Source organism: Mauremys reevesii, linkage group 1 (genome assembly GCF_016161935.1).
Source record: "Mauremys reevesii isolate NIE-2019 linkage group 1, ASM1616193v1, whole genome shotgun sequence".
In the NCBI taxonomy this organism is placed as follows: domain Eukaryota; kingdom Metazoa; phylum Chordata; order Testudines; family Geoemydidae; genus Mauremys; species Mauremys reevesii.
Window position 1 is genome coordinate 168,174,308 of NC_052623.1, and position 25,510 is coordinate 168,199,817.

The following is a 25,510-nucleotide window of genomic DNA, read 5'->3' on the forward strand; positions in this document are numbered from 1 at the left end:
TACTGTTTTCAGCCTTAATTTCTGGTTGGTCTCCATTTTTGCGTAAAGAGACACCCCCCAGTCATATCAGATTCTCAAAATCTGTTGCATCTTGCCACACAGTTGAAGAGCTGTTTTCAGTGCTATAATCATATATGTGATGTTAGCTTATGGTCAGGCCCTCAATAAAGAGTTTAAGTTCCTCACATTTCTAGGTAAGTCGTCTTCCACATCTTGATCTGGAAGTCATTCCTGATGCAGGCAGCAATCAATGAGGAGCAAATGCACTTCCATACTACAGCTTTCCAGTATCTGGAATAACATCCCAGGTGTCTTGAGTCTTGCCTCTGACTAAGGCTGCCTCAGTCACCAGTCTTATGTGGAAACGTGTAGTTAACATAATGGATTTCTGCTCAACAACTTGGAAACCAGCTAGTTGTATCCAAATATTGCCACCTTACTATGTGATACAGAACAGAATATAGGGACCCTGACAACCTATGCATGGTGGCAAAGTGAGTAGATCTATTCAATATACTCAGTGATTTCAGCCCAGCATCCTTAAACGGTTCTAAGCTCAGCTCCTAAGGGAAGTAAGTAAGGAAGAATTACTAGATTTTTCCTCCGAAAGCCCCATGGAAATTTGGAGTGCATCACATGAATCCTCTAGCTCATATCCTTTGTTAACCAGATTACTTGCTCAGTCCTGCCTGTTTTTATATAAAGGAGGTAATTTTGAACAGCAACAGAGAAGTTGCGAATGAGGTAAGAGAATTAATATGACTGGCAAAGAAACATTATGCTGACTGTAGAGGACTCCCACATGAATATTTTGTTTTCAATTTTCTTAAATAATGTGCTATATGCTCTTGGGGGAAAAATAAATCTAGTGAATCACTGCATCTTAACAAAAACATTAAAGCCTTGATCCTACAATTACAATGTGTGGGCAAATCTTTGTGAACTTGCACCTGCATAGACTCGTAGCCTTAGGCCTGGTCTACACTACGGGGGGGGGGGTGTCGAACTAAGGTACGCGACTTCAGCTACGCAAATAGCGTAGCTGAAGTCGAACTACCTTAGTTCGAATTTCCTACCTGTCCAGACGCCGCGGGATCGAACTCCGTGGCTCCCCCGTCGACTCCGCCACCGCCGTTCGCGGTGGTGGAGTTCCGGAGTCGACGGGAGCGCGTTCGGAGTTCGAACTATCGCGTCTAGATTAGACACAATAGTTCAAACTCCGAGAAGTCGAACTCTCCGCATCGACCCGGCGGGTAAGTATGGACCTACCCTCAGTGTTCATCATGAGTGCAGAGGTCTGCCTATGTGGAGTAACCTGTAAAATCCTGTACCCTTCACATTTTTCTGCTGCATTTTCAATCAAACTACACACTTGAATCCCCTAAAAGTGCATACTCAATTGCTTAAAATTACTTAGAAGAGATTCCTGATGAATGCTAGGGTTTCACTATATTATCTTCATCAGAGGCAGGACGAAGTTTACATAGGTCAACACTACACAGCCATGAAAATGATTGATAAGAGCATTACTTACCTAAGTCTGTAAGACGTTTAGGTGATCTGCTTGAAAACTTATCGGATGATCTGGACCTTCTTTGACGATCAGGTGATCTGCTATAGCATCTTCTTCTCCCAGGTGATCTTGATCTTCTTAGTCGAACTGGTGATTTGCTAGAGCTTCGTCTTCTTCCCACTGACCTAGACCGTTTTCGTCGAATAGGTGTTCGACTTCTGGTCCGTAACCTGAGCACTATTCGGTGATCCCTTGAGTTTGATCGTCGTCTTCTTCGATCAGCAGACCTGGATCTGTTCCTTTGAGATCTTTTGTGTCTCTCTCTTGATAAAGACCGTCTCCTTTTTGACAATGATCTTGACCGAGTCCTCCTCCTGTGTCTTGAACGTGACAGAGAGCGTGTGCGAGACCGATGGTTAGATTTAGATTTCGACAGTCTTTTACGTGTTACTGACCGAGACCGATTTCGTTTGGACCGTGATTCGCTATCATGTTTTTGTGATTTGCGCTCAGAGGATTTAGAGCGCTTACTCCTAGACCTCTGTGAAGATGCTTTGCCCTCTACTTTTTCAACTGATTTGGATCTAGACTTATGACGATCAGAAGATTTGGACCGTTTTCTTCTAGACCTTCGTGAAGACATTTTGTCCTTTGTTTTTTCAGCAGATTTCGATCTAGACTTTTGAAGGTCAGGAGACTTGGAGCGGCTACTCCGAGACCTCTGTGAAGAATCTTTGCCCTTTATTTTTTCAATAGATTTGGATCTAGACTTTTGAAGTTCGGGAGACTTGGAGCGGCTACTCCGAGACCTCTGTGAAGGCTCCTCAACCTCTATTTTTTCAACAGATTTGGATCTAGACTTGTGACGTTCAGAAGACTTGGAGCGGCTACTCTGAGACCTCTGTGATGGCTCCTCAACCTCTATTTTTTCAACAGATTTGGATCTGGACTTGTGATGTTCAGAAGACTTGGAGCGGCTACTTCGAGACCTTGGTGAAGAATCTTTGCCCTCTTTTTTTTCAACAGATTTGGATCTAGACTTTTGACGTTCAGAAGACTGGGAGCGGCTACTCTGAGACCTCTGTGATGGCTCCTCAACCTCAATTTTTTCAACAGATTTGGATCTGGACTTGTGACGTTCAGAAGACTTGGAGCGGCTACTTCGAGACCTTGGTGAAGAATCTTTGCCTTCTATTTTTTCAACAGATTTGGATCTAGACATTTGACGTTCCAAGGATTCAGGGCGGCTGCTTCCAGACCTCTGTGAAAGTTCCTGAACCTCCATTTCTTCATCAGATTTGGATCTGGACTTGTGACGTTCAGAAGATCTAGAGCGGCTACTTCGAGACCTGGGGGAAGAATCTTTGCCCCCTATTTCTTCAACAGATTTCGATCTAGATGTGCGACGTTCAGAAGATTTGGAGCGGCTACTTCGAGACCTCTGGGAAGGCTCCTCAATCGCTATTTCTTCAACAGAATTGGATCTGGACTTGTGACCTTCAGAAGATTTGGAGCGGCTACTTCGAGACCTCTGGGAAGGCTCCTCAACCTCTATTTCTTCAACAGATTTGGATCTGGACTTGTGACGTTCAGAAGATCTAGAGCGGCTACTTCGAGACCTGGGGGAAGAATCTTTGCCCCCTATTTCTTCAACAGATTTGGATCTAGATGTGTGACGTTCAGAAGATTTGGAGCGGCTACTTCGAGACCTCTGTAAAGGCTCCTCAACCTCTATTTCTTCAACAGATTTGGATCTGGACTTGTGACGCGTTCAGAAGATCTAGAGCGGCTACTTCGAGACCTGGGGGAAGAATCTTTGCCCCCTATTTTTTCAACAGATTTGGATCTAGATGTGTGACGTTCAGAAGATTTGGAGCGGCTACTTCGAGACCTCTGTAAAGGCTCCTCAACCTCTATTTCTTCAACAGATTTGGATCTGGACTTGTGACGTTCAGAAGATCTAGAGCGGCTACTTCGAGACCTGGGGGAAGAATCTTTGCCCCCTATTTCTTCAACAGATTTGGATCTAGATGTGTGACGTTCAGAAGATTTGGAGCGGCTACTTCGAGACCTCTGTAAAGGCTCCTCAACCTCTATTTCTTCAACAGATTTGGATCTGGACTTGTGACGTTCAGAAGATCTAGAGCGGCTACTTGAGACCTGGGGGAAGAATCTTTGCCCCCTATTTCTTCAACAGATTTGGATCTAGATGTGTGACGTTCAGAAGATTTGGAGCGGCTACTTCGAGACCTCTGTAAAGGCTCCTCAACCTCTATTTCTTCAACAGAATTGGATCTGGACTTGTGACCTTCAGAAGATTTGGAGCGGCTACTTCGAGACCTCTGGGAAGGCTCCTCAACCTCTATTTCTTCAACAGATTTGGATCTAGATGTGTGACGTTCAGAAGATTTGGAGCGGCTACTTCGAGATCTCTGGGAAGGCTCCTCAACCTCTATTTCTTCAACAGATTTGGATCTAGACTTTTGACGTTCCAAGGATTCAGGGCGGCTGCTTTGAGACCTATGTGAAGGCTCCTCAACCTCTATTTCTTCAACAGATTTGGATCTGGACTTGTGACGTTCAGAAGACGTGGAGCGGCTACTTCGAGATCTCTGGATAGGCTCCTCAACCTCTATTTCTTCAACAGATTTGGATCTAGATGTGCGACGTTCAGAAGACTTGGAGCGGCTACTTCGAGATCTCTGGGAAGGCTCCTCAACCTCTATACGTTCCAAGGATTCAGGGCGGCTGCTTCGAGACCTCTGGGAAGGCTCCTTAACCTCTATTTCTTCAACAGAATTGGATCTGGACTTGTGACGTTCAGAAGATTTGGAGCGGCTACTTCGAGACCTCCGGGAAGGCTCCTCAACCTCTATTTTTTCAATAGATTTGGATCTGGACGTGTGACTTTCAGAAGATTTGGAGCGGCTACTTCGAGACCTTAGTGAAGGCTCCTGAACCTCCATTTCTTCATCAGATTTGGATTTAGACGTGACACATTCAGAAGACTTGGAGCGGCTACTTCGAGACCTCTGTGAAGAATCTTTGCATTCTTTTTCAATAGATTTGGATCTAGACTTTTGACGTTCCAAGGATTCAGGGCGGCTGCTTTGAGACCTATGTGAAGGCTCCTGAACCGCTATTTCTTCAACAGATTTGGATCTGGACTTGTGACGTTCAGAAGACGTGGAGCGGCTACTTCGAGATCTCTGGATAGGCTCCTCAACCTCTATTTCTTCAACAGAATTGGATCTGGACTTGTGACCTTCATCAGATTTGGAGCGTCTACTTCGAGACCTTAGTGAAGGCTCCTGAACCTCCATTTCTTCATCAGATTTGGATTTAGATGTGACACATTCAGAAGACTTGGAGCGGCTACTTCGAGACCTCTGTGAAGAATCTTTGCATTCTTTTTCAACAGATTTGGATCTAGACATTTGACGTTCCAAAGACTCAGAGCAGCTGCTTCGAGACCTCTCTGCAGGCTCCTGAGCCTCTATTTCCTCAACAGATTTGGATTTCGACGTAACACGTTCAGAAGACTTGGAGCGACTACTTCGAGACCTCTGTGAAAGCTCCTGCACCTCTATTTCTTCAACAGATTTAGATCTGGACTGGAGATGTTCAGAAGACTTGGAACGGCTACTTCGAGACCTCTGTGAACGCTCCTGAACCTCTATTTCTTCAACAGATTTGGATCTGGACTCGTGACTTTCAGAAACCTTGGAGTGGCAACTTTGAGACTTCTGTGAAAATTCTTTGCCCTCTATTTCTTCAACAGATTTGGATCTAGACTTTTGATGTTCCAAGGACTTGGAGCGGCTACTTCGAAACCTCTGTGAAAGCTCCTGAACCACTATTTCATCAACAGATTTGGATCTATACATGTGACGTTCAGAAGACTTGAAGTGGCTACTTTGAAACCTCTGTGAAGGCTCCTGAACCTCTATTTCTTCAACAGATTTGGATCTGGATTTATGTTCAGAAGACTTGGAGCGGCTACTTCGAGACCTCTTTGAAGGTTCCTGAACCTCTATTTCTTCAACAGAATTGGATCTAGACTTGTGACGTTCAAAAGACTTGGAGCGGCTACTTCGAGACCTCTGTGAAGGTTCCTGAACCTCTATTTCTTCAACAGATTTGGATCTGGACTTGTGACGCTCAGAAGACTTGGAGCGTTTACTTTTAGATCTCCGTGAAGACTCCTTGCTCTCTCTTTTTTCAACAGATTTGGATCTAGATCTAGACTTTAGACCATCAAAGGATTTTGAGCGTCTGCACCTGGACCTCCATGAAGTCTCTTTGCTTCCTAGTTTTTCAATAGATTTGGATCTAGATTTGAGACGATCAGAGGACTTGGAACGTCTACGTTTTGACCTCCGTGAAGACTCTTTACTACCTATTTTTTCAACAGATTTGGATCTAGACTTGTGATGATCAGTGGATTTGGAGCGTCTACGTTTAGACCTCCGTGAAGAGTCTCTGCCCCTTCTTTTTTCAACAGATTTGGATCTAGATTTGAGACGATCCAAGGACTTGGAACGTCTACGTTTAGACCTCCATGAAGAGTCCCTGCCCCCTCTTTTTTCAACAGATCTCGATCTTGACTTGAAACGATCAGAGGATTTCGAGCGTCTGCGTCTTGACCTCCAGGAAGATTCTTTGCCACTTCTTTTTTCAACAGATCTGGATCTGGATTTTGATTTGAGACGATCAGAGGACTTGGAGCGTCCGCGTCTAGACCTCCAGGAAGATTCTTTGCCACCTCTTTTTTCAAAAGATCTGGATCTGGATCTAGACTTGAGACGATCAGAGGACTTGGAGCGTCTGCGTCTGGACCTCCAGGAAGATTCTTTGCCACCTCTTTTTTCAAAAGATCTGGATCTGGATCTGGACTTGAGACGATCAGAGGACTTGGAGCGTCTGCGTCTGGACCTCCAGGAAGTTTCTTTGCCACCTCTTTTTTCAAAAGATCTGGATCTGGATCTAGACTTGAGACGATCAGAGGACTTGGAGCGTCTGCGTCTAGACCTTCGTGAAGAGTCTTTGCGCTCTCTTTTTTCAACAGATCTGGATCTAGACTTGAGATGATCAGAGGACTTGGAGCGTCTGCGTCTGGACCTCCAGGAAGAGTCTTTGCGCCCTTTTTTTCCAACAGATCTGGATCTAGACTTGAGACGATCCCAGGACTTGGAGCGTCTGCGTCTAGACCTCCATGAAGAATCTTTGCGCTCTCTTTTTTCAACAGATTGTGATCTAGACTTGAGGCGATCGGAGGACCTGGAGCGTCTGCGTCTAGACCTCCGTGAAGACCCTTTGCCCTCTCTTTTTTCAACAGATCTGGATTTAGACTTGAGATGATCAGAGGACCTGGAGCGCCTGCGTCTTGACCTCCAGGAAGAGTCTTTGCCTTCCTTTTTATCAATGGATCTGGATCTTGACTTGAGACCATCAGAGGACCTGGAGCGTCTGCGTCTAGACCTCCGTGAAGATTCTTTGCCCCCTCTTTTTTCAACAGATCTGGATCTAGACTTATCATAAGATGTGGAATGGTTCTTTCTGGAATCTGAGTAGTTTCTGCTCCTAGACCTTGCTCTTTTATATTTCAAATGTTTAGAGACAGAACGTGACCTGGACTTTTTTTTCCGCTTCCTGGATCGTGAAAGAGATTTAGATTTACTCCTTTTTAATTTCTTTGCATCTTGTTTATGTTTATCACTACTCTTACTTTTTTCATATGCTTTCTTTTTTTTAAAGAGATCATCATCATTCTTCACTTCTGCCACAGATCCTGGAGTTGCTTCGGAATCTTTTGCCTCTGCCACAACCACCAGCAATTCTGGAGCCACTCCTGAAACTTCCACCGCTGCCACAGCCACCATCGATTCTGGAGGCACTCCCAAATCTTTTGCTGCTGCCCCAGCCACCACCAATTCTGGAGCCACTCCCAAAACTTCCACCGCTGCCACCGCCACCACCGATTCTGGAGGTGCTCCCAAATCTTTCACCTCTTCCGCCACTGGCCCAAATGCTGGAGTTGCTTCTGAATCATTCACCTCTGCAGTCACTGTCACAGATTCTTGAGTTGTTTCTGAATCTTTAATGTACACTGTATACAGAGAAACTGGAGGTGCTTCCAAATTTTTCACCTCTGTCGTAGCCACCACAGATTCTGGAGCTGCTTCTGAATCATTCACACCTAAAGTATGCAGAGAAACACTAGCTGCTTCTGAATCCTCTACCTCTGCCACCGACACCAGAGAATCTAGAGCAGCTGGCAAATCCTTCATCTCTGCCGCTATCGCCACAGATTCTGAGGCTGCTTCTGAATCTTTCATCTCTGCAGCCACCTCCACAGATTTTGGAGTGCCTTCTGAATCTTCTACATCTGCCACCACCACCACAGAAACTGGACCAGCTTTCAAATCTTTCACCTCTGCCACCACAGCATCTAGAGCAGCCTGCAAATCCTTCACCTCTGCCACAGATTCCAGAATGGCTTCTAAATCTTTCATTTCTGCAGTAGCCATCACCGATTCCAGACTTGTTTCTGAGTATTTTACCTCTGCCACTGCCGCCACAGATTCTGGAGTTGTTTCAGAATCCTTCATTTCTGCAGCCACTACCACAGATTGTGGAGCTCTTTCAGGATCTTTCACATCTTCAGCGTGCAGAAAATCTGGAGCTGCTTCCAAATCTGTCACTTCTTCAGCCGCTATCACAGATTCTGTAGTTGTTCCAGAATCTTTCACATCTACAGTACACAGAAAATCTGGAGCTGCTTCCAAATCGGTCACTTCTGCTGCCACCGCTGCCAAAGATTCTGGAGATACTTTCAAATCTTTCACCTCTGCCACCGCCACCAAACCATCTGAAGCAGCCTGCAAATCCTTCACCTCTGCCACTGCCAGAGATTCCAGAACGGCTTCTAAATCTTTCATTTCTGCAGTAGCCACCACAGATTCTGGACTTGTTTCTGAATATTTCAACTCTGCCACTGTCACAACAGATTCTGGAGCAGCTTCTGAATCTTTCACCTCTGCAGCCACTACCACAGATTGTGGAGCTCTTTCAGAATCTTTCACATCTTCAATGTGCAGAAAATCTGGAGCTGCTTCCAAATCTGTCACTTCTTCAGCCGCTATCACAGATTCTGTAGTTGTTCCAGAATCTTTCACATCTACAGTACACAGAAAATCTGGAGCTGCTTCCAAATCTGTCACTTCTGCTGCCACCACCACAGATTCTGGAGCTGTTCCAGAATCTTTCACATCTACAGGACACAGAATATCTGGCGCTGCTTCCAAGTCTGTCACCTCTGCAGCCAAAGATTCTGGAGCTGCTCTCAAATCCTTCACCTCTGCCACCACCACAGATTTCAGAGCTGCTTCTAAATCTTTCATTTCTGCAGTCACCACCACAGATTCTGGACTTGTTTCTGAGTATTTCAACTCCGCCACAGATTCTGGAGCTGCTGCTGAATCTTTTGCTTCTGAAACCACCACCGTCGATTCTGGAATTGTTTCAGAATCTTTCACATCTATGGTATGCAGAGAAACTGGAACTAGTTCTGAATCTTTCACCTCTGCCAGCATCACCACATATTCTGGAGCTGCTTCCAAATCTTTCACCACTGCTGCCGATTCTGGAGCTGCTTGTAAATCCTTCAGAATCTGTGGTGGCAGTAGCAGAGGTGGAGCTGTTTCCAAGTCTTTCACCTTTGCAGCTGTCACCAATTCTGGAGTTGCTTCCAAGTTATTCATGTTTACTGTGTGAAGAGAATCTGGTACTACTTTCAAATCTTTCACCTCCACCGTGGCCACAGACTCTGGAGTAGCTCGCAAGTCATTTACCTCTGTAATAGCCTCAGATTCTAGAGCTGCTTCAGAATCTTTCACCTCCACTGTTAACTCAGGAATCTCAGGAGTTTCCGGAAGTTTCAGATCCACAGTGTGCTGAGGTTCTAAAACTGTTTCCAAATCTAGCACTGCATTAGGACTTTCTACAGTTGTTTCCAAATGTTTTCTCTCTGCTATGCCCACAGATTTCAAAACTGCTTCTGAATATTTCACCTGCACTGTGCCCAAAGTTTCTTCCAAATCCTTCAGATCTGTTGCAGTCTCAGCTTCTAGATCAGCTTCCAAATCTTTCATTTCCTCAGTGTGCAGAGATTCTAGATATGCTTTTGAATTTTGTATATTTTCCACTGCCAAAGATACTGGTGTATCTTCCAAAATTTTCACCTCCACTATTTTCTCAGATTTTAGAGTGGTTGCTGAGAATTTCAGATCCATCACAGCCTCGGATTCTTTCACCTCTACCATTGGCATAGATTTTGTAATTTTTTCTAACTCCTCCACCTCTGTGGTGTACAGAGATTCCAGAGTTTCTTCCAAATCTTTCATCTCTGTCAACACCTGAGCTTCTGGAGTTGCTTCTAAATATTTTACTTCTACTGTTTCCTCAGATTCCGGAGATGCTTCCAAAATTTTCACACCCACTGGCTGCCAATGTTCTGGAATTTCTTCCAAATCTTTTACCTTCATCCTGACCACAGATTCTGAAGCAGCTTCCAAATCTTTCACATCTACCATGACCTCAGATTCTAGGGTTTCTTTCAAATCTTTCACCTTTGCTGCTGCCTCCAGTTCTAGAGCTAATTCCGCACCTTTCACCTTCGATGAGTAGAGAGATTCTGGAACTGCTTCTGAATCCTTTACCTTTGGTTTATACAAAGATTCTGGAGCAGCCTTAGAATGCTTTACATCCATGATTGCTTCAGATTTTGGGGTTGTTTCCAAATCTTTCGCCACCACCATCTCACACTCTAGAGTTTCCTTCAAATCTTTCACCACTGTCACAGTCTCAGGTTCTAGAGTTGATTGCAAATCTTTTACCACTATATGCAGCAATTCTCGACTAGCTTCAGAATCTTTCACCAAAGTGATTGGCTCCGATTTTTTAGCTGTTTTTGAATCTTTCATTTGTATCATCACCTCAGGTCCTGGAGTTTTTCCAGAATCTTTCAAGTCTGTAAGTTGTAAAGATTCTGGGGTAGCTTCTGAATGTTTCAACTCTGTCTTGGCCTCAGATTCTAGAAATTTTTTAGCATATTTTATGCCAGTTATTGCCTCAGATTCCGGTGTGGCTTCCAGATATTTCACCTCCACTACTGCCCTAGATTCCAGAGTTGATTCAGAATCTTCCACCTCTATTATAGTGGCATCAGACTTTGTAGCGGTTTCAAAACTTTTCATCACCTCCACCTCAGTATGTGGAGATATTTTCAAGTCACTCACTTCTGTCATGACTTGGGACTCTGGAATTGTTTTCAAATCTTTTACTTCCATCACCACCTGAGTTTCTGTAGTTGTTTCTGAATCCTTTGACTCTGCCACTGCCTTAGATTCTGGGGTGGTTTCCAAATCTTTCACTTCTCCCAGTGATTCAGATTGTCCAATTATTTCCATGTTTTTCACTTCCAATGTCTCCGATACTGGAGTTATTACCGAATCTGCCTCCATACACAGAAATTTGGGAATTGCTTCCAAATCTTTAAACTGAGCTGTGACCTCAGACTCAGCTTGTACAAGTTTATTTAAATCCTTCACCTCTACCTTGACTACAGACTCAAAGGCTGCTTCCAAAGCCTTCAACTTCACCACCGACATAGATTCTAGGACTCCTTCTGATTCTGCCACATCTTCTATTTGCAGAAATAGTGGAGGTGTTTCTGCACCTTTCTCCTCCGTCCTGGCCACAGGCCCTAGGGGTGCGGCCGAACTTTTTGCCGCCACGACAGATTCTAGGGTTCCTTCTAATTCTTTCACATCTTCCATTTGCAGAGACCGAAGCATTGCTTCCGAATCTTTCACCTCTGCCACAGGTTCTAGAGTTGCCTCTAAATATTTTGCCATGGCCTCAGAGTCTAGGGCTCCTTCTGAATCCTTCACATTCTCCATTTGCAGAGAGAGAACTTCCAGACCTTTAGCCTCTACCATGGCCACAGGTTCTAGGGTTGGTTCTGAACCTCTTACCCTGGCCACAGATTCTAAGGCTTCTTCTGAATCTTTCACATTCTCCATTTCCAGAGACAGCAGAATTGCTTCTGAACCTCTTCCCTCCCATACAGCCACAGCTTTTAGGGTTGGTTTTGAACCTTTTGCCATGGCCAAAGATTTTACACCTTCTGAATCTTTCACATCTTCCCTCTGCAGAGACAATAGTGCTGGTTCTGAACCTTTCACCCCTGAGACAGATTCTAGGATTGCTTCCAAGTCTTTTGCCTCTGTCACTGGTTCTTGGGTTGCTTCTGAGCCTTCTTTCATGGCAATAGATTCTAGGGCTCCTTCCGAATCTTTCACATCTTCCATTTGCAGAGATAGTGAAGTTGGTTCCACATCTTTATTCTCTGCCAAGACAACATGTTCTAGGGCTGCTTCTGAACCTTTTGCCACGGCCACAGATTCTACTAGGGCTCCTTCCACATCTTTCACTTTCTCCATTTGCATAGAAAATGGAGTTGCACCTTTCGCCACAGCCACATGTTCTAGAGCCACATCCAGACCTGTTGTCATGACCACAGGTTCTAAGGATAATTCCAAATCTTCCATATCCTGTATGTGCAGAGATTCTGGAATTCCTTCCAAATCTTTCACCTCTGTCACCCCTGCAGGTTCTAGGACTGTTTCTAGACCTTTTGCCATCCCTACAGGGTCTAGAATTGTTTCTGGACCTTTTGCCATCGCCACAGATTCTAGGAATCCTTTTGACTGTTTCATATCTTCTATTTGCAGAGTCAGTGATGCTGCATCTGAATCTTTTGCCTCCGCCACAGGAGCAGGTTTGAGGGTTCCTTCCAAATCTACTGCCATAGCCAGAGATTCTAGGGTTCCTTCTGCACCTTTCATCTCCTCCATGTGTACAGATTCTGGAGTTACTTCCAAATCTTTCATCTCCATTACAGGTTTTAGAGCTGCTTCCAAATCTTTTGCATTCACAACAGCTTCTAGCGTTGTTTCTGAATCTTTTCCCGGGGCGACATATTCTAGGGTTCTTTCTAAATCTTTCACCTCCTGCATGGCCACAGGTTTTAGGGCTCCTTCTGAACCTTTCACCTCCACCACAGATGCAGATTTTGAAGTTGCTTCCAAACCATTTACCTCTGCCTTGGCCACAGATTTTGAAGTTGCTACCAAATCATATGGCACAGTCACAAATTCAAGACCACCTTCCAAACTTTTTGCCTCTGCCACACCCACAGTTTCTAGAGTTGCTTCCAAACCTTTCATATCTGTCATGACAACAGATTCTGCGGTTTCTTCCAAAGCTTTCATCTCCATTACAACTACAGATGTTGGAGTTTCTACCAAATCATTTGTCACAGCCACGGATTCTAGAGGGGCCTCCAAACCCTCTGAAGTCACCATAGTCAGAGATTTTAGAATTGCTTCTGAAAATTTAATCTTTGCAATGGCCTCAGATTCTAAGGTTGTTTCTAAGTCTTTCACCTCCACCATGCCCATCAATTTCAGAGCAGCTTCTGAAGTAGCTTCTGAATCTTTTAGTTCTTCTGTTATCTCAGAGGCTGGAATAGCCCCCAAATCCTTTTCAATTTCAGATTTACCAGCAACTCCAGTACTGTTGGTAGACACAGTACCATTTTCAGTGTCTTTAACTGGTAAAGGTCCACCCTTTGCATTCATATTAATAGCTATATGATATATACTTTCATGAGTCTTATTAACCAATAATTTTACTTTAGCTTGCTCTTGAATTTTCATCGTACTAGTATTTTCTTCCTGGGTATCCAATTTGCTGGTTTCTGAACTGAATGTACTGTGTGTATCAGTCAAGGCCAAGTTTGTTTTTTCACTCCCAAGTTTTTCCACAGATGATTCAGAATCTGATTGCAAATGAGGTGTGAGTCTTTTAATTGAATGTCCCATGTACTCCGCACTCAATTTTGTGCCCAATTCTTCTGGCTGCATTTGACCAGCAAGATCTGAATCTGCATGTCCTCCATGCTGTGTGATCAACTTTGAGCCCAATTTTTCTGTCTTTGAGTGGGAAACAGGTTGTAAATCTGCATGCTCTCCATACTGTGCACTTAATTTTGATTCCTTTGGCTGCTTTTTGTGTTTTTTTTCTTTCTTCCTTTTCTTCTTCTTTTTCTTCTTCTTCTTCTTGCTTTTGTGTTTCTTGTTCTTTTTTGACTTTTTTCTTGGAATTTCATCTTCTACTTCATCAGTAGGGCCTCTTTTTGTAGATGGAGAGCTATTTTTCACTGAATCTTCCTCCACACCTAAAAAAAAAAAAAGACATTTATTTAAAACTAATTTTATAAAAAGAAATTCATATATAAAATATTTTAAACCAGTATTTGGGCACAGGTGCACATAAAGTTATACACAACCTGAAATCAACATTTTTTGTGATAACATCACAAGTTACATTTTCCCTCAGTAAGAGCTTAAAATGTCAGGGTTAAAACCTAAAATTTAGCTTTCAAAAAAATTAAACCAATCTTCAAACTGCCTCTTGCCAATTTTTTGCTAGGATTTTTATACTTAAAACAAATAAGACTGTTAAGATAATGTGATCGCAACTGACCTTTGATCAGTAGCTAAAACATTTATAATGAATGGAAGACAGCAAAGACTATGCCTGAAAAAAATAGCACATATTACAAAATTACACAACTATGAAGAAAATGTGCCATTTGCATTATCCAAGAAAAATACATGTCTTTTAAGATTTTTTTTTTTTAAGTGACAGGTCAACATTTTCCTAAAACTGAATGTGTACATTTAAAAAGCCTAAACAAATATTTAAGAAAATTTCTCAAGGTTATTTATTAATTCCAATGGAAACACTTTCTTAAAAAAAAAAGTTTGCAACCACACATTGCAGCATTTGCTCATACATGAAGACTAGTTAAAAAAAAAGATCAGAAGCTCAAAATAAAACTGAATTCAAATTCACTAGCTTTCATTACCCAATCTGAGAGAACTTGAGAAATATACAAACAGCTTGAGCAGGGAGGTATACAAACATCTAAAAGCCCCCTTAAGTACGCCTCAATCCTGCAAAAATTTACACACGTGCTTAACTATGCACTGAGTAGTGCCACTGAAACCAACGGCATGTGACGTAAGCATGTAAATACTTGCAGAATTGGGCACTAAAGTGTTATTAGTAAAAACATTTTTAATACAGTATATAATTCTAGTCTGCCAGGTTTCTTTAAAAAAATAATTGCACTAAAAAAACGTGTATGTTGCTGCAACCTTTACTGTATCATAGGACTATGATTTACTTCTATCCTCAAAACAATACTTAAAAGGAGAAAGTGATCTTGGAATAAAAGAGTTGATATAAAAAGTAAACATTCAGATTCTATGATGATGGGCATACTATAAAACGCATATGGCCTTGATCATGAAAACAGGCACATTAACTTTACACACACACACGTGTTTGTATGACTATGGCCTATATTAGCTAAGTGTTTTAATTAAAAAAAAAAAAAAAAAAAAAAAAAGGGCATTTCTAGCCATGATCCTTTGACTGCCATGAAGAGTATCAATAGTATAGGGTCAGTGTTCTTTTCTGCACAATAAATCCCAAATCACTGCTGTAGCTTCACCTTTACTATTACTGGTGGGAGCATTAGCGCATAATGGTTGCAAGTCTTTTTACTACCAAATTATCTAGTCTTCTTTTGAGAAGAATTAGACATGTTTTAAAAACATGAATGGCCAGTTTGCACTAGTGCTCCCACTGTTCCTTGTACTATTCGACCAACACCAGTCCTACACCAACTGCAAGGAAGATTTCTGAAAATGTTCAGTGCAGAAAAGCCATAGTACATTATGGAAAGAAGAAACATCAGAAAAAATTGCAAATGTAGCCTTTGAGATTATTCAGATCAAAAATCAACCACAAAGTTGTACATTGTCTTCTGTGGAAACACTCAGAATCTATACTTACCAAGTGCACAGCAGTCCTCTCATTTCCATGACAAAACAATGAAAATGCATTTTTTGTAATCAAGCAGGACCCCAATACTGCCAACAAGTAACTTTACTCATGTGAATATCCCATTGAAATCACTGGAACTACTCAAATGTAGACAATGCTTGCAGGACTCGTTTTTGCTGGATTCACTGTTATCAGAGGGTCTATACAGGTATTTTATTTGGTGTATTACATTTGAAGCAACAGAAAGCTGATGCCTGTTTTTTTCCAATTATAAGTACATTATTCACTAATACCACCACCAGTAAATTACTTTATTTCATACCTTGCTATCTGATTAATATACTTGGTCATACAATTTTGTAGTTTGATAAATGATGTGACGAGTAATCCTATAGACCTTACTCAGGCAAAACTTCCATTGATTTCAGAAAGTTTTGCCAGAGTTAGAACTGCACAACAATGCCTTGAAGAAGATATTTATTGAATTGTTACATGCCTTATTTCATAAGTAATATTTAAAGAGGCATTTGTCAACTAAGAAAAAAAATTATATTATCTGATTTTTTATCCTGTTACTGTCACAAATAAAGTTGAATATTACTATAACAAAGAAATAAGGGGGGAAGATTACTTTTCTCTTAATCTGTGCACTTGACAGCACTATGTGGATAATCAGTTTCAGAGTATTATTATATATGTAAAATATATTACATTTTTACATATATGTAAAATATTATAAAACCATAAAAAGTATCAGGGAAGTGCACGGCACAAGTAGCACTAGAAACTTTTATTTCATTTTCAGAAAAACTGTCTAGATTTACTCTTGATGGTGTCCCCTTGAAGAAAAACATATTTTCAATGTTTAAGCATTTTCATTTACCTGATTTACACTGTAGCTCTGTATCAAGGGCCCCAGACAGTACTTCCTCTATTTTCTGAACTATCTGATCATTCTGAAGACTCCCAGCACCCGTAACTGTGTCATCTGAAGTGTTTGCTTGCTCAGCTGGGATTGTTTCACCATTCTGCTGGCCTTCTACCTTTCCACTAACCGAGAAAAATATTAACAAAATTCAAGTAATTTCGAGCTTTATTTTTATTTTTAAAGGTAATTTATTCACATTTCTTACAGCCAAACCTTCTAAAGAATATTTTAGCTTCCTGAAGAGGCCTCACACTTTAGTGAAATATTAATTGTTTGGTTTGTTTTATTCTGCGTTCTTAGACAAAATACTTTGTTAGCCACTAGAACTATGCCAAAGGGAGGAAAATATTTTCTCACTGTTTTCATCCCAGGCCTTTTCACAACACAGAAATTTCGTTTGTCTTCCCTCCCCTCGCCCAAAAAAACAAACAAACCCAACACCCCCCCCAGCACTCTTTTCCAGACTGAAAACACACCAGCGTGCACGTGTTGTGAGGAGCATCAAAGCATTGCGAAATTAGCCCACCCAAACTTGTTATTTTCACTGAAAAACTGGAGCGCCCGGAGGGGCAGCGGCCTAGTTGCACCATAACCGGATGTCGCCGCTGCGCGCCGGGCCAGGGCCTGTACGTTCGAGTGACCCGCAACGGCCGCCCCTCCCCCACCTAACTGCCCCTAGTTATCCCTCCCCGCCCCCACCCTCACCCTCCCTCCCACCGCCCCCGGGACACCTCTCCCCGCCCCCCCCCCGACGCCCCGCCCAATAGGCTCCTCTCCGCCTCCCCCGCGGCCCCGAGCCGGCTCGTTACCCGCCCAGCTGCTGCTGCTGTTCCTGCTCCTCCTGGATCTCCCGGAACTTGCTGACCACAAAGGACCGAAAGATCTGTTCGATGTTAGTCGCCATGACAGCCCCACGGCTCGACTCCCCCTCCATCCGCAACGCGGGTCCTCCACTACCCCACAATGCACCAGCGCAAGAAGCCACGGGCCAGGCCCCCCCCCGCTGACGCGTTCCCTTTATGCCCTCCCGCCATTGGTCGCCCTCTGTGGCACCAGAGGCATGACGGGACATCAATCAGCCGCTCTGCCCCCACAGGGAACCATAGAGCGCGGGGGGGGGGGAAGGCCCGTGGACGTTCCCCTCCCCCCGCAGGTGCCTGGGGAGGAGGACGGGCCCCGGCAGCCATGTTGCTGCACCGAGTCCCCTCCCCCCCTCCACACAGGGCGCCGGTGGGCGCGGGGGCCGCGCTGCCCCTCCACCCACGGGATGAAACGCGGCCCCCTCCCGCCTCCCCCACCGGGCCAGTAAGCGGGGCTCGGCCCGGCCTGCCCCGGGATCGCGTCCGCCTGTCGGCGCGCGGCGGGGGCTCGGTTGCCCGCCCGCCCGCGGGAGAACCCCACGCCCGGCACCACTCACCTCCGCGCAGGCCGGGGATCCGGGGCCGTGACCGCCTGGAGCCCGAGCCCGCCGCCGCCGGCCGCGCCCGGGCCCGCCGCAGCCAGTGGGAGCTCCGCCATGGGGCTCAGGCAGCGCCGCCGCACCAGGCCCCGCACTGCCCCTGCGCCTCCCGTGCGCGAGAGAAAGACGGCGGGTGACCGCTGCAGCCGGGGGTGCGGCGCGGCTCCGTGCGCTGATGGCAGCACACACACACAGAGAGCAGCTGTGTAAAGTCACGCACAGGGCAGCGCGTGTTTACAGAGAGTGAGGGAAACCCCAGCTCTTAGGGAAGCCTGGATCTGACCTGCGTGTGCAGGTTTGTCAGGGGGGACCGGAATCCAGAACTAAATTCAGTTAAATAAATAAACCCCAACCTGAAAGTCAGCCTCTGCCTTGGCTCCGCTAGCCAGACAGTGCCTGGTTTGGGAAATGTTTTACTAGATCATCACTACAAACGGATCATCCGCACTAAATCCAGCTGCCCTTGTGGCAGATATTTGGGGATATTATCCCCAAAGCACTTTCTCACACACATATTTTGGTGTGCCACTGATGCATCCTTATTTGGTCTGTGAGAGAAAATAGTCAGATTGGGTGATGGCATACAGTTATGTGATGATTCTGTATTCTTGGGTGACAAAGTTAAATTTTCAAATATTAATTTACCCAAAGTAAATTCTATACATTGTATATGTCCTCAAGACAAGCTGTATGTGCGACCATTTCTGGAAAGCCAACCTACACTAATTTAACAGCAAATCAATTGCTGCTGAGATCTTATTTATAGTCTATGCCATGGGATAAATTCAGTGCTATTTGTTGTCCCCATGAAGACCTTTTGATGATAGTGCGGTTATATGCAGTATATATATTAGTGCAGAATGTGCCCCAGTGCTAACTGAAAATTACTGTGTTTTCAGCTACAAGATGGTTAAGTCCAAAGCAGACTGTGAAGAGTTACAAAGGTATCTCACAAAACTAGGTGACTGAGCAACAAAAATGGCATTTTAAATTCAGTGTTGATAAATGCAAAGTAATGCATATTGGAAAGTATAATCCTAACTGTACAGACAAAATGATGGGGTCTAAATTAGCTGTTACCACTCAAGAAAGAGATTGGAGTCATCACGGATAGTTCTCTGAAAACATTCACTCAATGTGCAGCAGCAGTCAAGCTAATAAAATGTTAGAAACCATTAGGAAAGGAATATATAAGAAAACAGAAAATATAATGCTGCAATATAAATCGCCCACACCTTGAATACTGCATGCAGTTTTGGTCACACCATCTCAAAAAAATTATAAATGGAAAAAGTATAGAGAAGAGCAACAAAAACGATTAAGGGTATGAACAGCTTCTCTCCAAGGAGAGATTAAAAAGACTGGGATTATTCATCTTGGAAAAGAGACAATTATTGGGGGAATATGATAGAGGTCTATAAAATCATTAATGCTGTGGAGAAAGTAAATAGGGAAGTGTTATTCATCCCTTTGCATTACACATGAATCGAAGGTCAACAAAATTAATAGGCAGCAGGTTTAAAATAAAAGGAAGTACTTCACACAATGCACAGTCAACCTGTGGAACTCACTGCCAGGGGATGTTATGGCCAAAACTATTAACAGGTTTCAAAAAATAATTAAAGTTAATGGAGGAAAAGTCCATCAAGGCTGTAAGCCAAGATGGTCATGGCTGCAACCCCATGCTCTGGGTGTCCCTAAGCCTTTGACTGCCAGATGCTTAAACTGGGCAATGGGATATATAGATGGACAATTGCCATGTTCTATTCATTCCATTTGAAACATCTGGCATTGGCCACTGTAGGAAGACAGCAAAGAATCCTGTGGCACCTTATAGACTAACAGATGTTTTGCAGCATGAGCTTTCGTGGGTGAATACCCACGGCCAGTGGAAAGACAGGATACTGGGCTAGATGTTACTGGACTTTGTCATCAAAAGGTCTTCATTATACCATAATAGATCTATTCAGTTTTTAATAATTATGCAGCACCTATAACTCTGACAGAGGCACCTTTGATAAATAAGAATTAAAGCATTTAATACTACTGTGACAATATCACACATACTTTAGACAAGAATGAGAGGATTACCAAGAAATCTCATGGGTGTGAAAAATTGTCAGACTGAATCATTTATTTCAAATCTCTCACACAGACTTTGTCTAGACTGAAAAAAGATGTTTTGTTTCAATTGAGTTAGCGCAATCAAAGTAGTTTAGGTCAATTGAAAACTGGGTTTAACACTAGTGTAGACAGTGTAACAACTTAATCTAGATTGGTGGTAATTGAGATTTTCAACTGAATTGAACTTGTTCCATTAAGCAAACTCAAATTAAAAAAACATATATTTTTTAGTTCATACAAGGCCATAGTGATTATATATAGATCAATTACTGTTGACCAGTTTAGGGCCCAATACTGCAATTGTTTATGCTCTGGAATAATTTTTCTCCCCATAGTAGTTCTATTGAAGTCAATTGTACCATTTACAAGATGAAAGCTACTCCAGAGCTTGATCGTGGGATTATTTTTTAAACCAATGATTCTTTGAGTTACACATATATGTAAAAGTATTTAATAAACTAATATTTTATTTTGATACTCATAATTTTAAAAGATCTGATGCAACATGATACTGTGCCTTTTCAGAGCATATCATTTTTCATGCATACACAACTCCTATTTGCATTCAGAGGAACTACTTACTCCTATCAAGATATGAGCAAAATTCAATAAAGAGTGAGTCCTTCACAACTGTATTACGACTCTTGGAAAGCAAAGAAACTGCAGCAAGATGAATAACACCTTTGCGCAGTGTTGCTGGAACAATTTTTATAATGGATGTGCTGATTGTGGAAACCATGTACCTATTGGGTTGGTTAATACTACTTCAAGACGGGGTGTGGCAGCACTCCTAAATCCAGCACCTATGCCTTTGTACCATTTTAATGCTAAATTTAACATGCTACAGTATCCCCACATTTCATCATAATTAAAGCTGATAGATACAATAAGTATAGGATATTAATTATTTGTTGATATTTAATACTATAATATTCCCAAGAGCATTTCCCCAGTAAAATAGTAAGCAGTACTAGTCTTACTAGAGTATCATCCAATTAACTCATTAACTATGAATGTTTCACTATAGACTCAGAGTGATGTTATATTTCCTCCATTATGTCATAGAATCAAATAATCTAGAGATGAAAAAGATCTATTAGCTGTAGTCTGTAACCTTACAATGCAAAATTATTCACTGTTGTACATTTTCTGGTGTTTGTCTTATCTAGTTTTAAACGTAGTCAGGATGGGGCTCAACTAGTTCCCTTGGGGAATTATTTCACTGTCTATTAGAGTGCCACCCGGATAATGCAATCAGATCTACATAGGCAGATCACTACATTTATGAAGAGCCCCATTGAAGTCAATGGGGCACACCATGGACACATTGATCCTCCTGTCCAGAGCTCCTTGCAGCTCCAAAGCCTGTATGTGTCAAAAGAGCTGCCTGCTGTAAATAAATGACTCTAAAATCCCTAACTTCATGCATAGATAGACTGCGAACTGTTAGTGGCATTCAGTCTCAGCTTTCTATTTCTTATTTCCTTGATTTATTAGTATAAAAAGTTCTCTTTCTCCGTTTACAATCCCTCCCATTCGTTGCTTTTTCCTTTCCTCCGCCTAAAGGGTTAATCAAGCACGAGCATTTCATGCTGCTAGAGAATTCTGGGAACTTGTCTGTCGTTTGCCGAAATTGCCGCAAAAGGTCTCGCAGTCTGGCGGGCGGACGTGCTCTGCTCTCTTGCTGCAGTAAGTGTTTCGTTCATTTTGTAGAAATGTGTTCTAGCTAACGGACGTTTTGCATGGATGCTAGCGGAGTTGCACGTGTAGGTTCTGCAGTGAGGCATTTGAAAGAAACAATGTTTTAAGAGACAAATTTGTAAGAGGAGACTTATTCTGTGATCTCGGCCATGTGCTTAGTCTGTGCTGTTTGATCTTCCGTAAAATGGCTTTTCCTCTGCACTGTTGTAGGAACAGCGTTTTGAATGTCAAACCATGCTTACTGTATTTATGTGAACCCTCCCTTTCAACTGAATTACTTGCATGAGTAAGACACGCAACATTTGTTCTTACATAGCTATAACAAACTCGGGTGGGTGTGTTTAATTTAAACACTATGGTGTTAGCATTGTAATTATTGTAACTGCAAGTTGTTTCTTCTACTGCTTGTTTTATTATTTTTAAGGGTAATAGGTTATTTTTTATTTATATGAATTTAAAAATAGCTATTCTTACTCTTGGTCAGAATTGCCTCTCAGAAACTAGAAATTTCAATTTTGTTTCTTTCGTTATGCACACATACAGGCTTGTTATGTTAGTATTCTATAAATGCTACACTGTTTTATTTTTTGGCTTTAAACAAGTAGGAAAATATTTGCTTTTTAAAAAGTGAGTATTAAACTTTTGATCTATCTTGGTTTGATCTTCAATCTACTTTTATTCTTTCCCCTCAGTTTGCAAATTTCGGGTGCTACCAAAACTGGTATTGTCCTCATAAATTCTTTAAATTCAGCTAGGCTAGGGAAGCTTGAAATTAGTGGTTAAATTTGCTGATATTTGTTATAATTTTTAAAGTATATTTACTTTCAATATGTAAGTATATATGTTGACAATATTTATGCAGGAAGGAAAATGCTTCTTTTCTTTCTTTTATTCTCTCTAGACCTTATTCTGCAATCTTTGCTTAGGTCTGGATCCTGAAAGCACTCTGAAGTCTCACTAAATATAATTAGGGTTACAGGTTTGAGTACCTGTTGGGATGAGGCCACTAAAACACCCACTGATTTTTTTTTAGTACTGTTTTTTCAGTGAGTTGTTTTCCCTAAATTAGGATGCAGAATATGGCTTCAGGTGACTGCTTGTACTTTAAGAATAATTTTGAGACAAGGTATAACTGTTATGACATAATGATCCGAGTTCCTTCTAAAAAGCTAAATCCTTTTTTTCCCCCACCAAAGTAATTTTTATCATCTGTTGCTTCTGCCATGTCACCCTGCTCTAGAGTTACTTTGCTGAGAGAGCACTGGACTGGGATTTAGGAGATCTGGGTTCTATTTCCACTTCTGGCACTGGCCTACTGGATGACACTTAGGGATTTCCTCTTACATAATCAGAATCATCAGAAGCCAGATTCATGCATCCTCTGTGCCCTAGAGGGGCCAGAAATCTGGACTGAGGTTTTTATTAACTCAAATGTGAATCAATAATTGTTGCAGATTATTTTATCTCTTTGGTGTGGTGTAGCCAGTGGGGCGGTGGCATTGGGAGTGGGTGCATCAATTTAACTGGAGACTGCCTTTCTCTTTTGTCATTGTGTGTCCGGCTATTGAGTATCCCTTCTCTCAGATCAGCGTCACTTAGCGTTAAGCACATTCTCTGTCCTCCTTTCAGCCTCTGTGTCAAGCACTAATGGATTGACTTTTGCAAAATAAATCTTTAAAGCATGTATTTTAATTTCTGTGGCTCTCATGATAACCTTGCTCTTCAAGTCTGTATTGTTCTGCTATGAGGTTCCATACACTGACATGGGAACATGCTTATTGGATTTGACTCATTTAGGAGTAAGAGATAACTGCCTAATACACTATATTCTTTTTAAAGAAGGAAAAAAATGTTTTCCTCTTAGATTACTATCCTTCACTGTGGCCAGTCCCTTAACCTTTCTTCCCTTTTTCCTTTTACTTGCTTACCTGTCACATCAAATATTTTCGCTATAATTGATGATTTTTCATTAGACCATCTCTAGCACCAGTGTGAATTTTTTTTAACATTACCGTATTTTCCGGCATATAAGACGACTGGGCGTATAAGACGACCCCCTAATTTTCCAGTTAAAACATAGGTTTTGGCCTATACTCGCCGTATAAGACTACCCCCCCTTCCGAGGCAACACCTGACTGCCCCGACTCCATCCACCACCATCCCAACAGACCCCAGGAACTCCCACGCGGCGCCTACCCAACCCCCCCTTCCCCATCCCCTGTCTGCCCCCCCAGAACCTCTGCCCGATCCAACCCCTCCTCCCCAGTCCCAGCCCTGGCCCTGGCCTCTTACCCCTGCCGGGGGCCAGGGTCAGAGCCGCAGCCGCGGGGCCCGGCTCCCGGGCCGGGACCGAGCGCAGCCGCGGACCGCTCCCCGGGCCGGGACCGGCGCCGCAGCCGCGGGGCCCGGCTCCCCGGGCCGGGACCGGCGCCGCAGCCGCGGGGCCCGAGCTGGGCCGGGTCCGAGCTGCGCAGGCGGGACCAGCCCGAGCTGGGGGTGCTTGGCTGGGACCGGGCTGGGGCGCTCGGCCAGGGCCAGGAGGAGCCGTCCCACCCCCTCCCCCACACACCCGGCTTACCTGCCCGCTCCTTGTTTCAGGCTTTCCGCGAACATTTGATTCGCGGGAAGCCGGGGAAGGGGAGGAGAAGGAGGGCGGAGCGTTCACGGGAGCGGTGTCATCTATTAAGCCTGCTCGGATTGGCTGAGTCAGAGAGGCGGGCTATTACAACCTTTGCCAATCCAAGCAGGCTTTGTATGCATTAATAGAATACACCGCTTGCCGGGATTGGCTCAGCGCGGTACATACAGTATCAGCACAGGGACGTTCTGTATGTAGCCGAAGCTGTTTATACCCGGCGTATAAGACGACCCCCGATTTTTGGGGGTTGTTTTTTAGTATAAAAAGTCATCTTATACGCCAGAAAATACGGTAATTTTTTTCATGAAAGTAAGTAGGTAGTTTCTTAATGGACACGTAACTTTGCAGTCAATGTAATTTTTAAAATATTTTATAGACATCTGCAGTGTCTGTTTCATCAGCATGTAGTTTTGGAAAGCTACCAGTTTAGAGCACCTGAAAATAAGTTTTTAAAACCAGATTTCTGTAGCTAATGGAGAAGTATTTCATGCTTAATTTTCTATACTCTTTTCTCCTCCCCCCAGAATTCATGATTTGTTCATGGTTTTTCTTTATTCTTCAAACTATTTTTGTTTTAGTTAAAATGTTCCATCTCTGAAAGAGTCTTCTATTTGGTGCAAGACTTAAAAATGTTATTGCATATAGAATTGAAATATCTTCTGGAAAATGTGCCCACAATTTACTATTAAGACTTTTTAGGTTTAAAAACGTGCTTTTTCATATATATTCACAACATTATACTAAGTGATCCCTTTGTAGTGGAAGCCATGCCCTGAATAGTAACAATTCCCAGGGATTACAAGTTTCTAGTGTCTAGTCACCAAAAGGACAAAAACTAGGTGGCTGCTATGTGGAGAGAAGGTAGCAGGATTTGAGTCAGGCTTTCAGCAGACTAACTACATTTCTCATGAAATATGGCTGATTTGGGTATGAGGCACATACCTTGTCCTGCTGATTGACTGAAAACCTGCTATCAGTCACAGGTGTCGTAAGGTCACTTTTTAACCATAGAACAATTTGTCAAGGGTCATGGTGGATTCTCCATCACTATTTTAAAATCAAGATTGATTGATTTTTCTAAAAGATGTACCCTAGGAATTATTAGGGGAATTTCTGTGGCCTGAGTTGTACAGGAGATCAGGGTGGATGATCACAATGGTGCCT

General features: G+C 43.0%; 2 protein-coding genes across 8 annotated transcripts in view; one reads left to right on the plus strand and one right to left on the minus strand.

Annotated features, from left to right (window-relative positions):
• Nucleotides 1–17,965, minus strand: part of SON (SON DNA and RNA binding protein) — a 60,687-nt gene extending 42,722 nt beyond the window's left edge. The window contains exons 1-4 of one of the 5 annotated variants that reach the window (XM_039488250.1): nt 17,234–17,409; nt 16,380–16,546; nt 5,740–13,817; nt 1,535–2,405 (exon numbers count right to left, since the gene is read on the minus strand). In XM_039488250.1, coding sequence (XP_039344184.1) covers nt 1,535–2,405; nt 5,740–13,817; nt 16,380–16,546; nt 17,234–17,358 — 9,241 coding nt within the window. In that variant the 5' untranslated portion in view covers nt 17,359–17,409. Of the gene's footprint in view, nt 1–1,534; nt 2,406–3,523; nt 13,818–16,379; nt 16,547–16,900; nt 17,056–17,233; nt 17,424–17,841 lie in introns of those variants that run through there. The other 4 variants (XM_039488240.1, XM_039488223.1, XM_039488215.1 and 1 more) reach the window with 4 other exon arrangements.
• An 80-nt stretch (nt 17,966–18,045) lies between these two features.
• Nucleotides 18,046–25,510, plus strand: part of GART (phosphoribosylglycinamide formyltransferase, phosphoribosylglycinamide synthetase, phosphoribosylaminoimidazole synthetase) — a 61,728-nt gene continuing 54,263 nt past the window's right edge. For 2 of the 3 annotated variants that reach the window (XR_005584629.1, XM_039488263.1), the window contains exons 1-2: nt 18,046–18,178; nt 21,574–21,696. The gene's annotated coding sequence lies outside the window, so the exon portion shown is untranslated. Of the gene's footprint in view, nt 18,179–20,532; nt 20,623–21,573; nt 21,697–25,510 lie in introns of all 3 variants that reach the window. The other variant, XM_039488271.1, reaches the window with a different exon arrangement.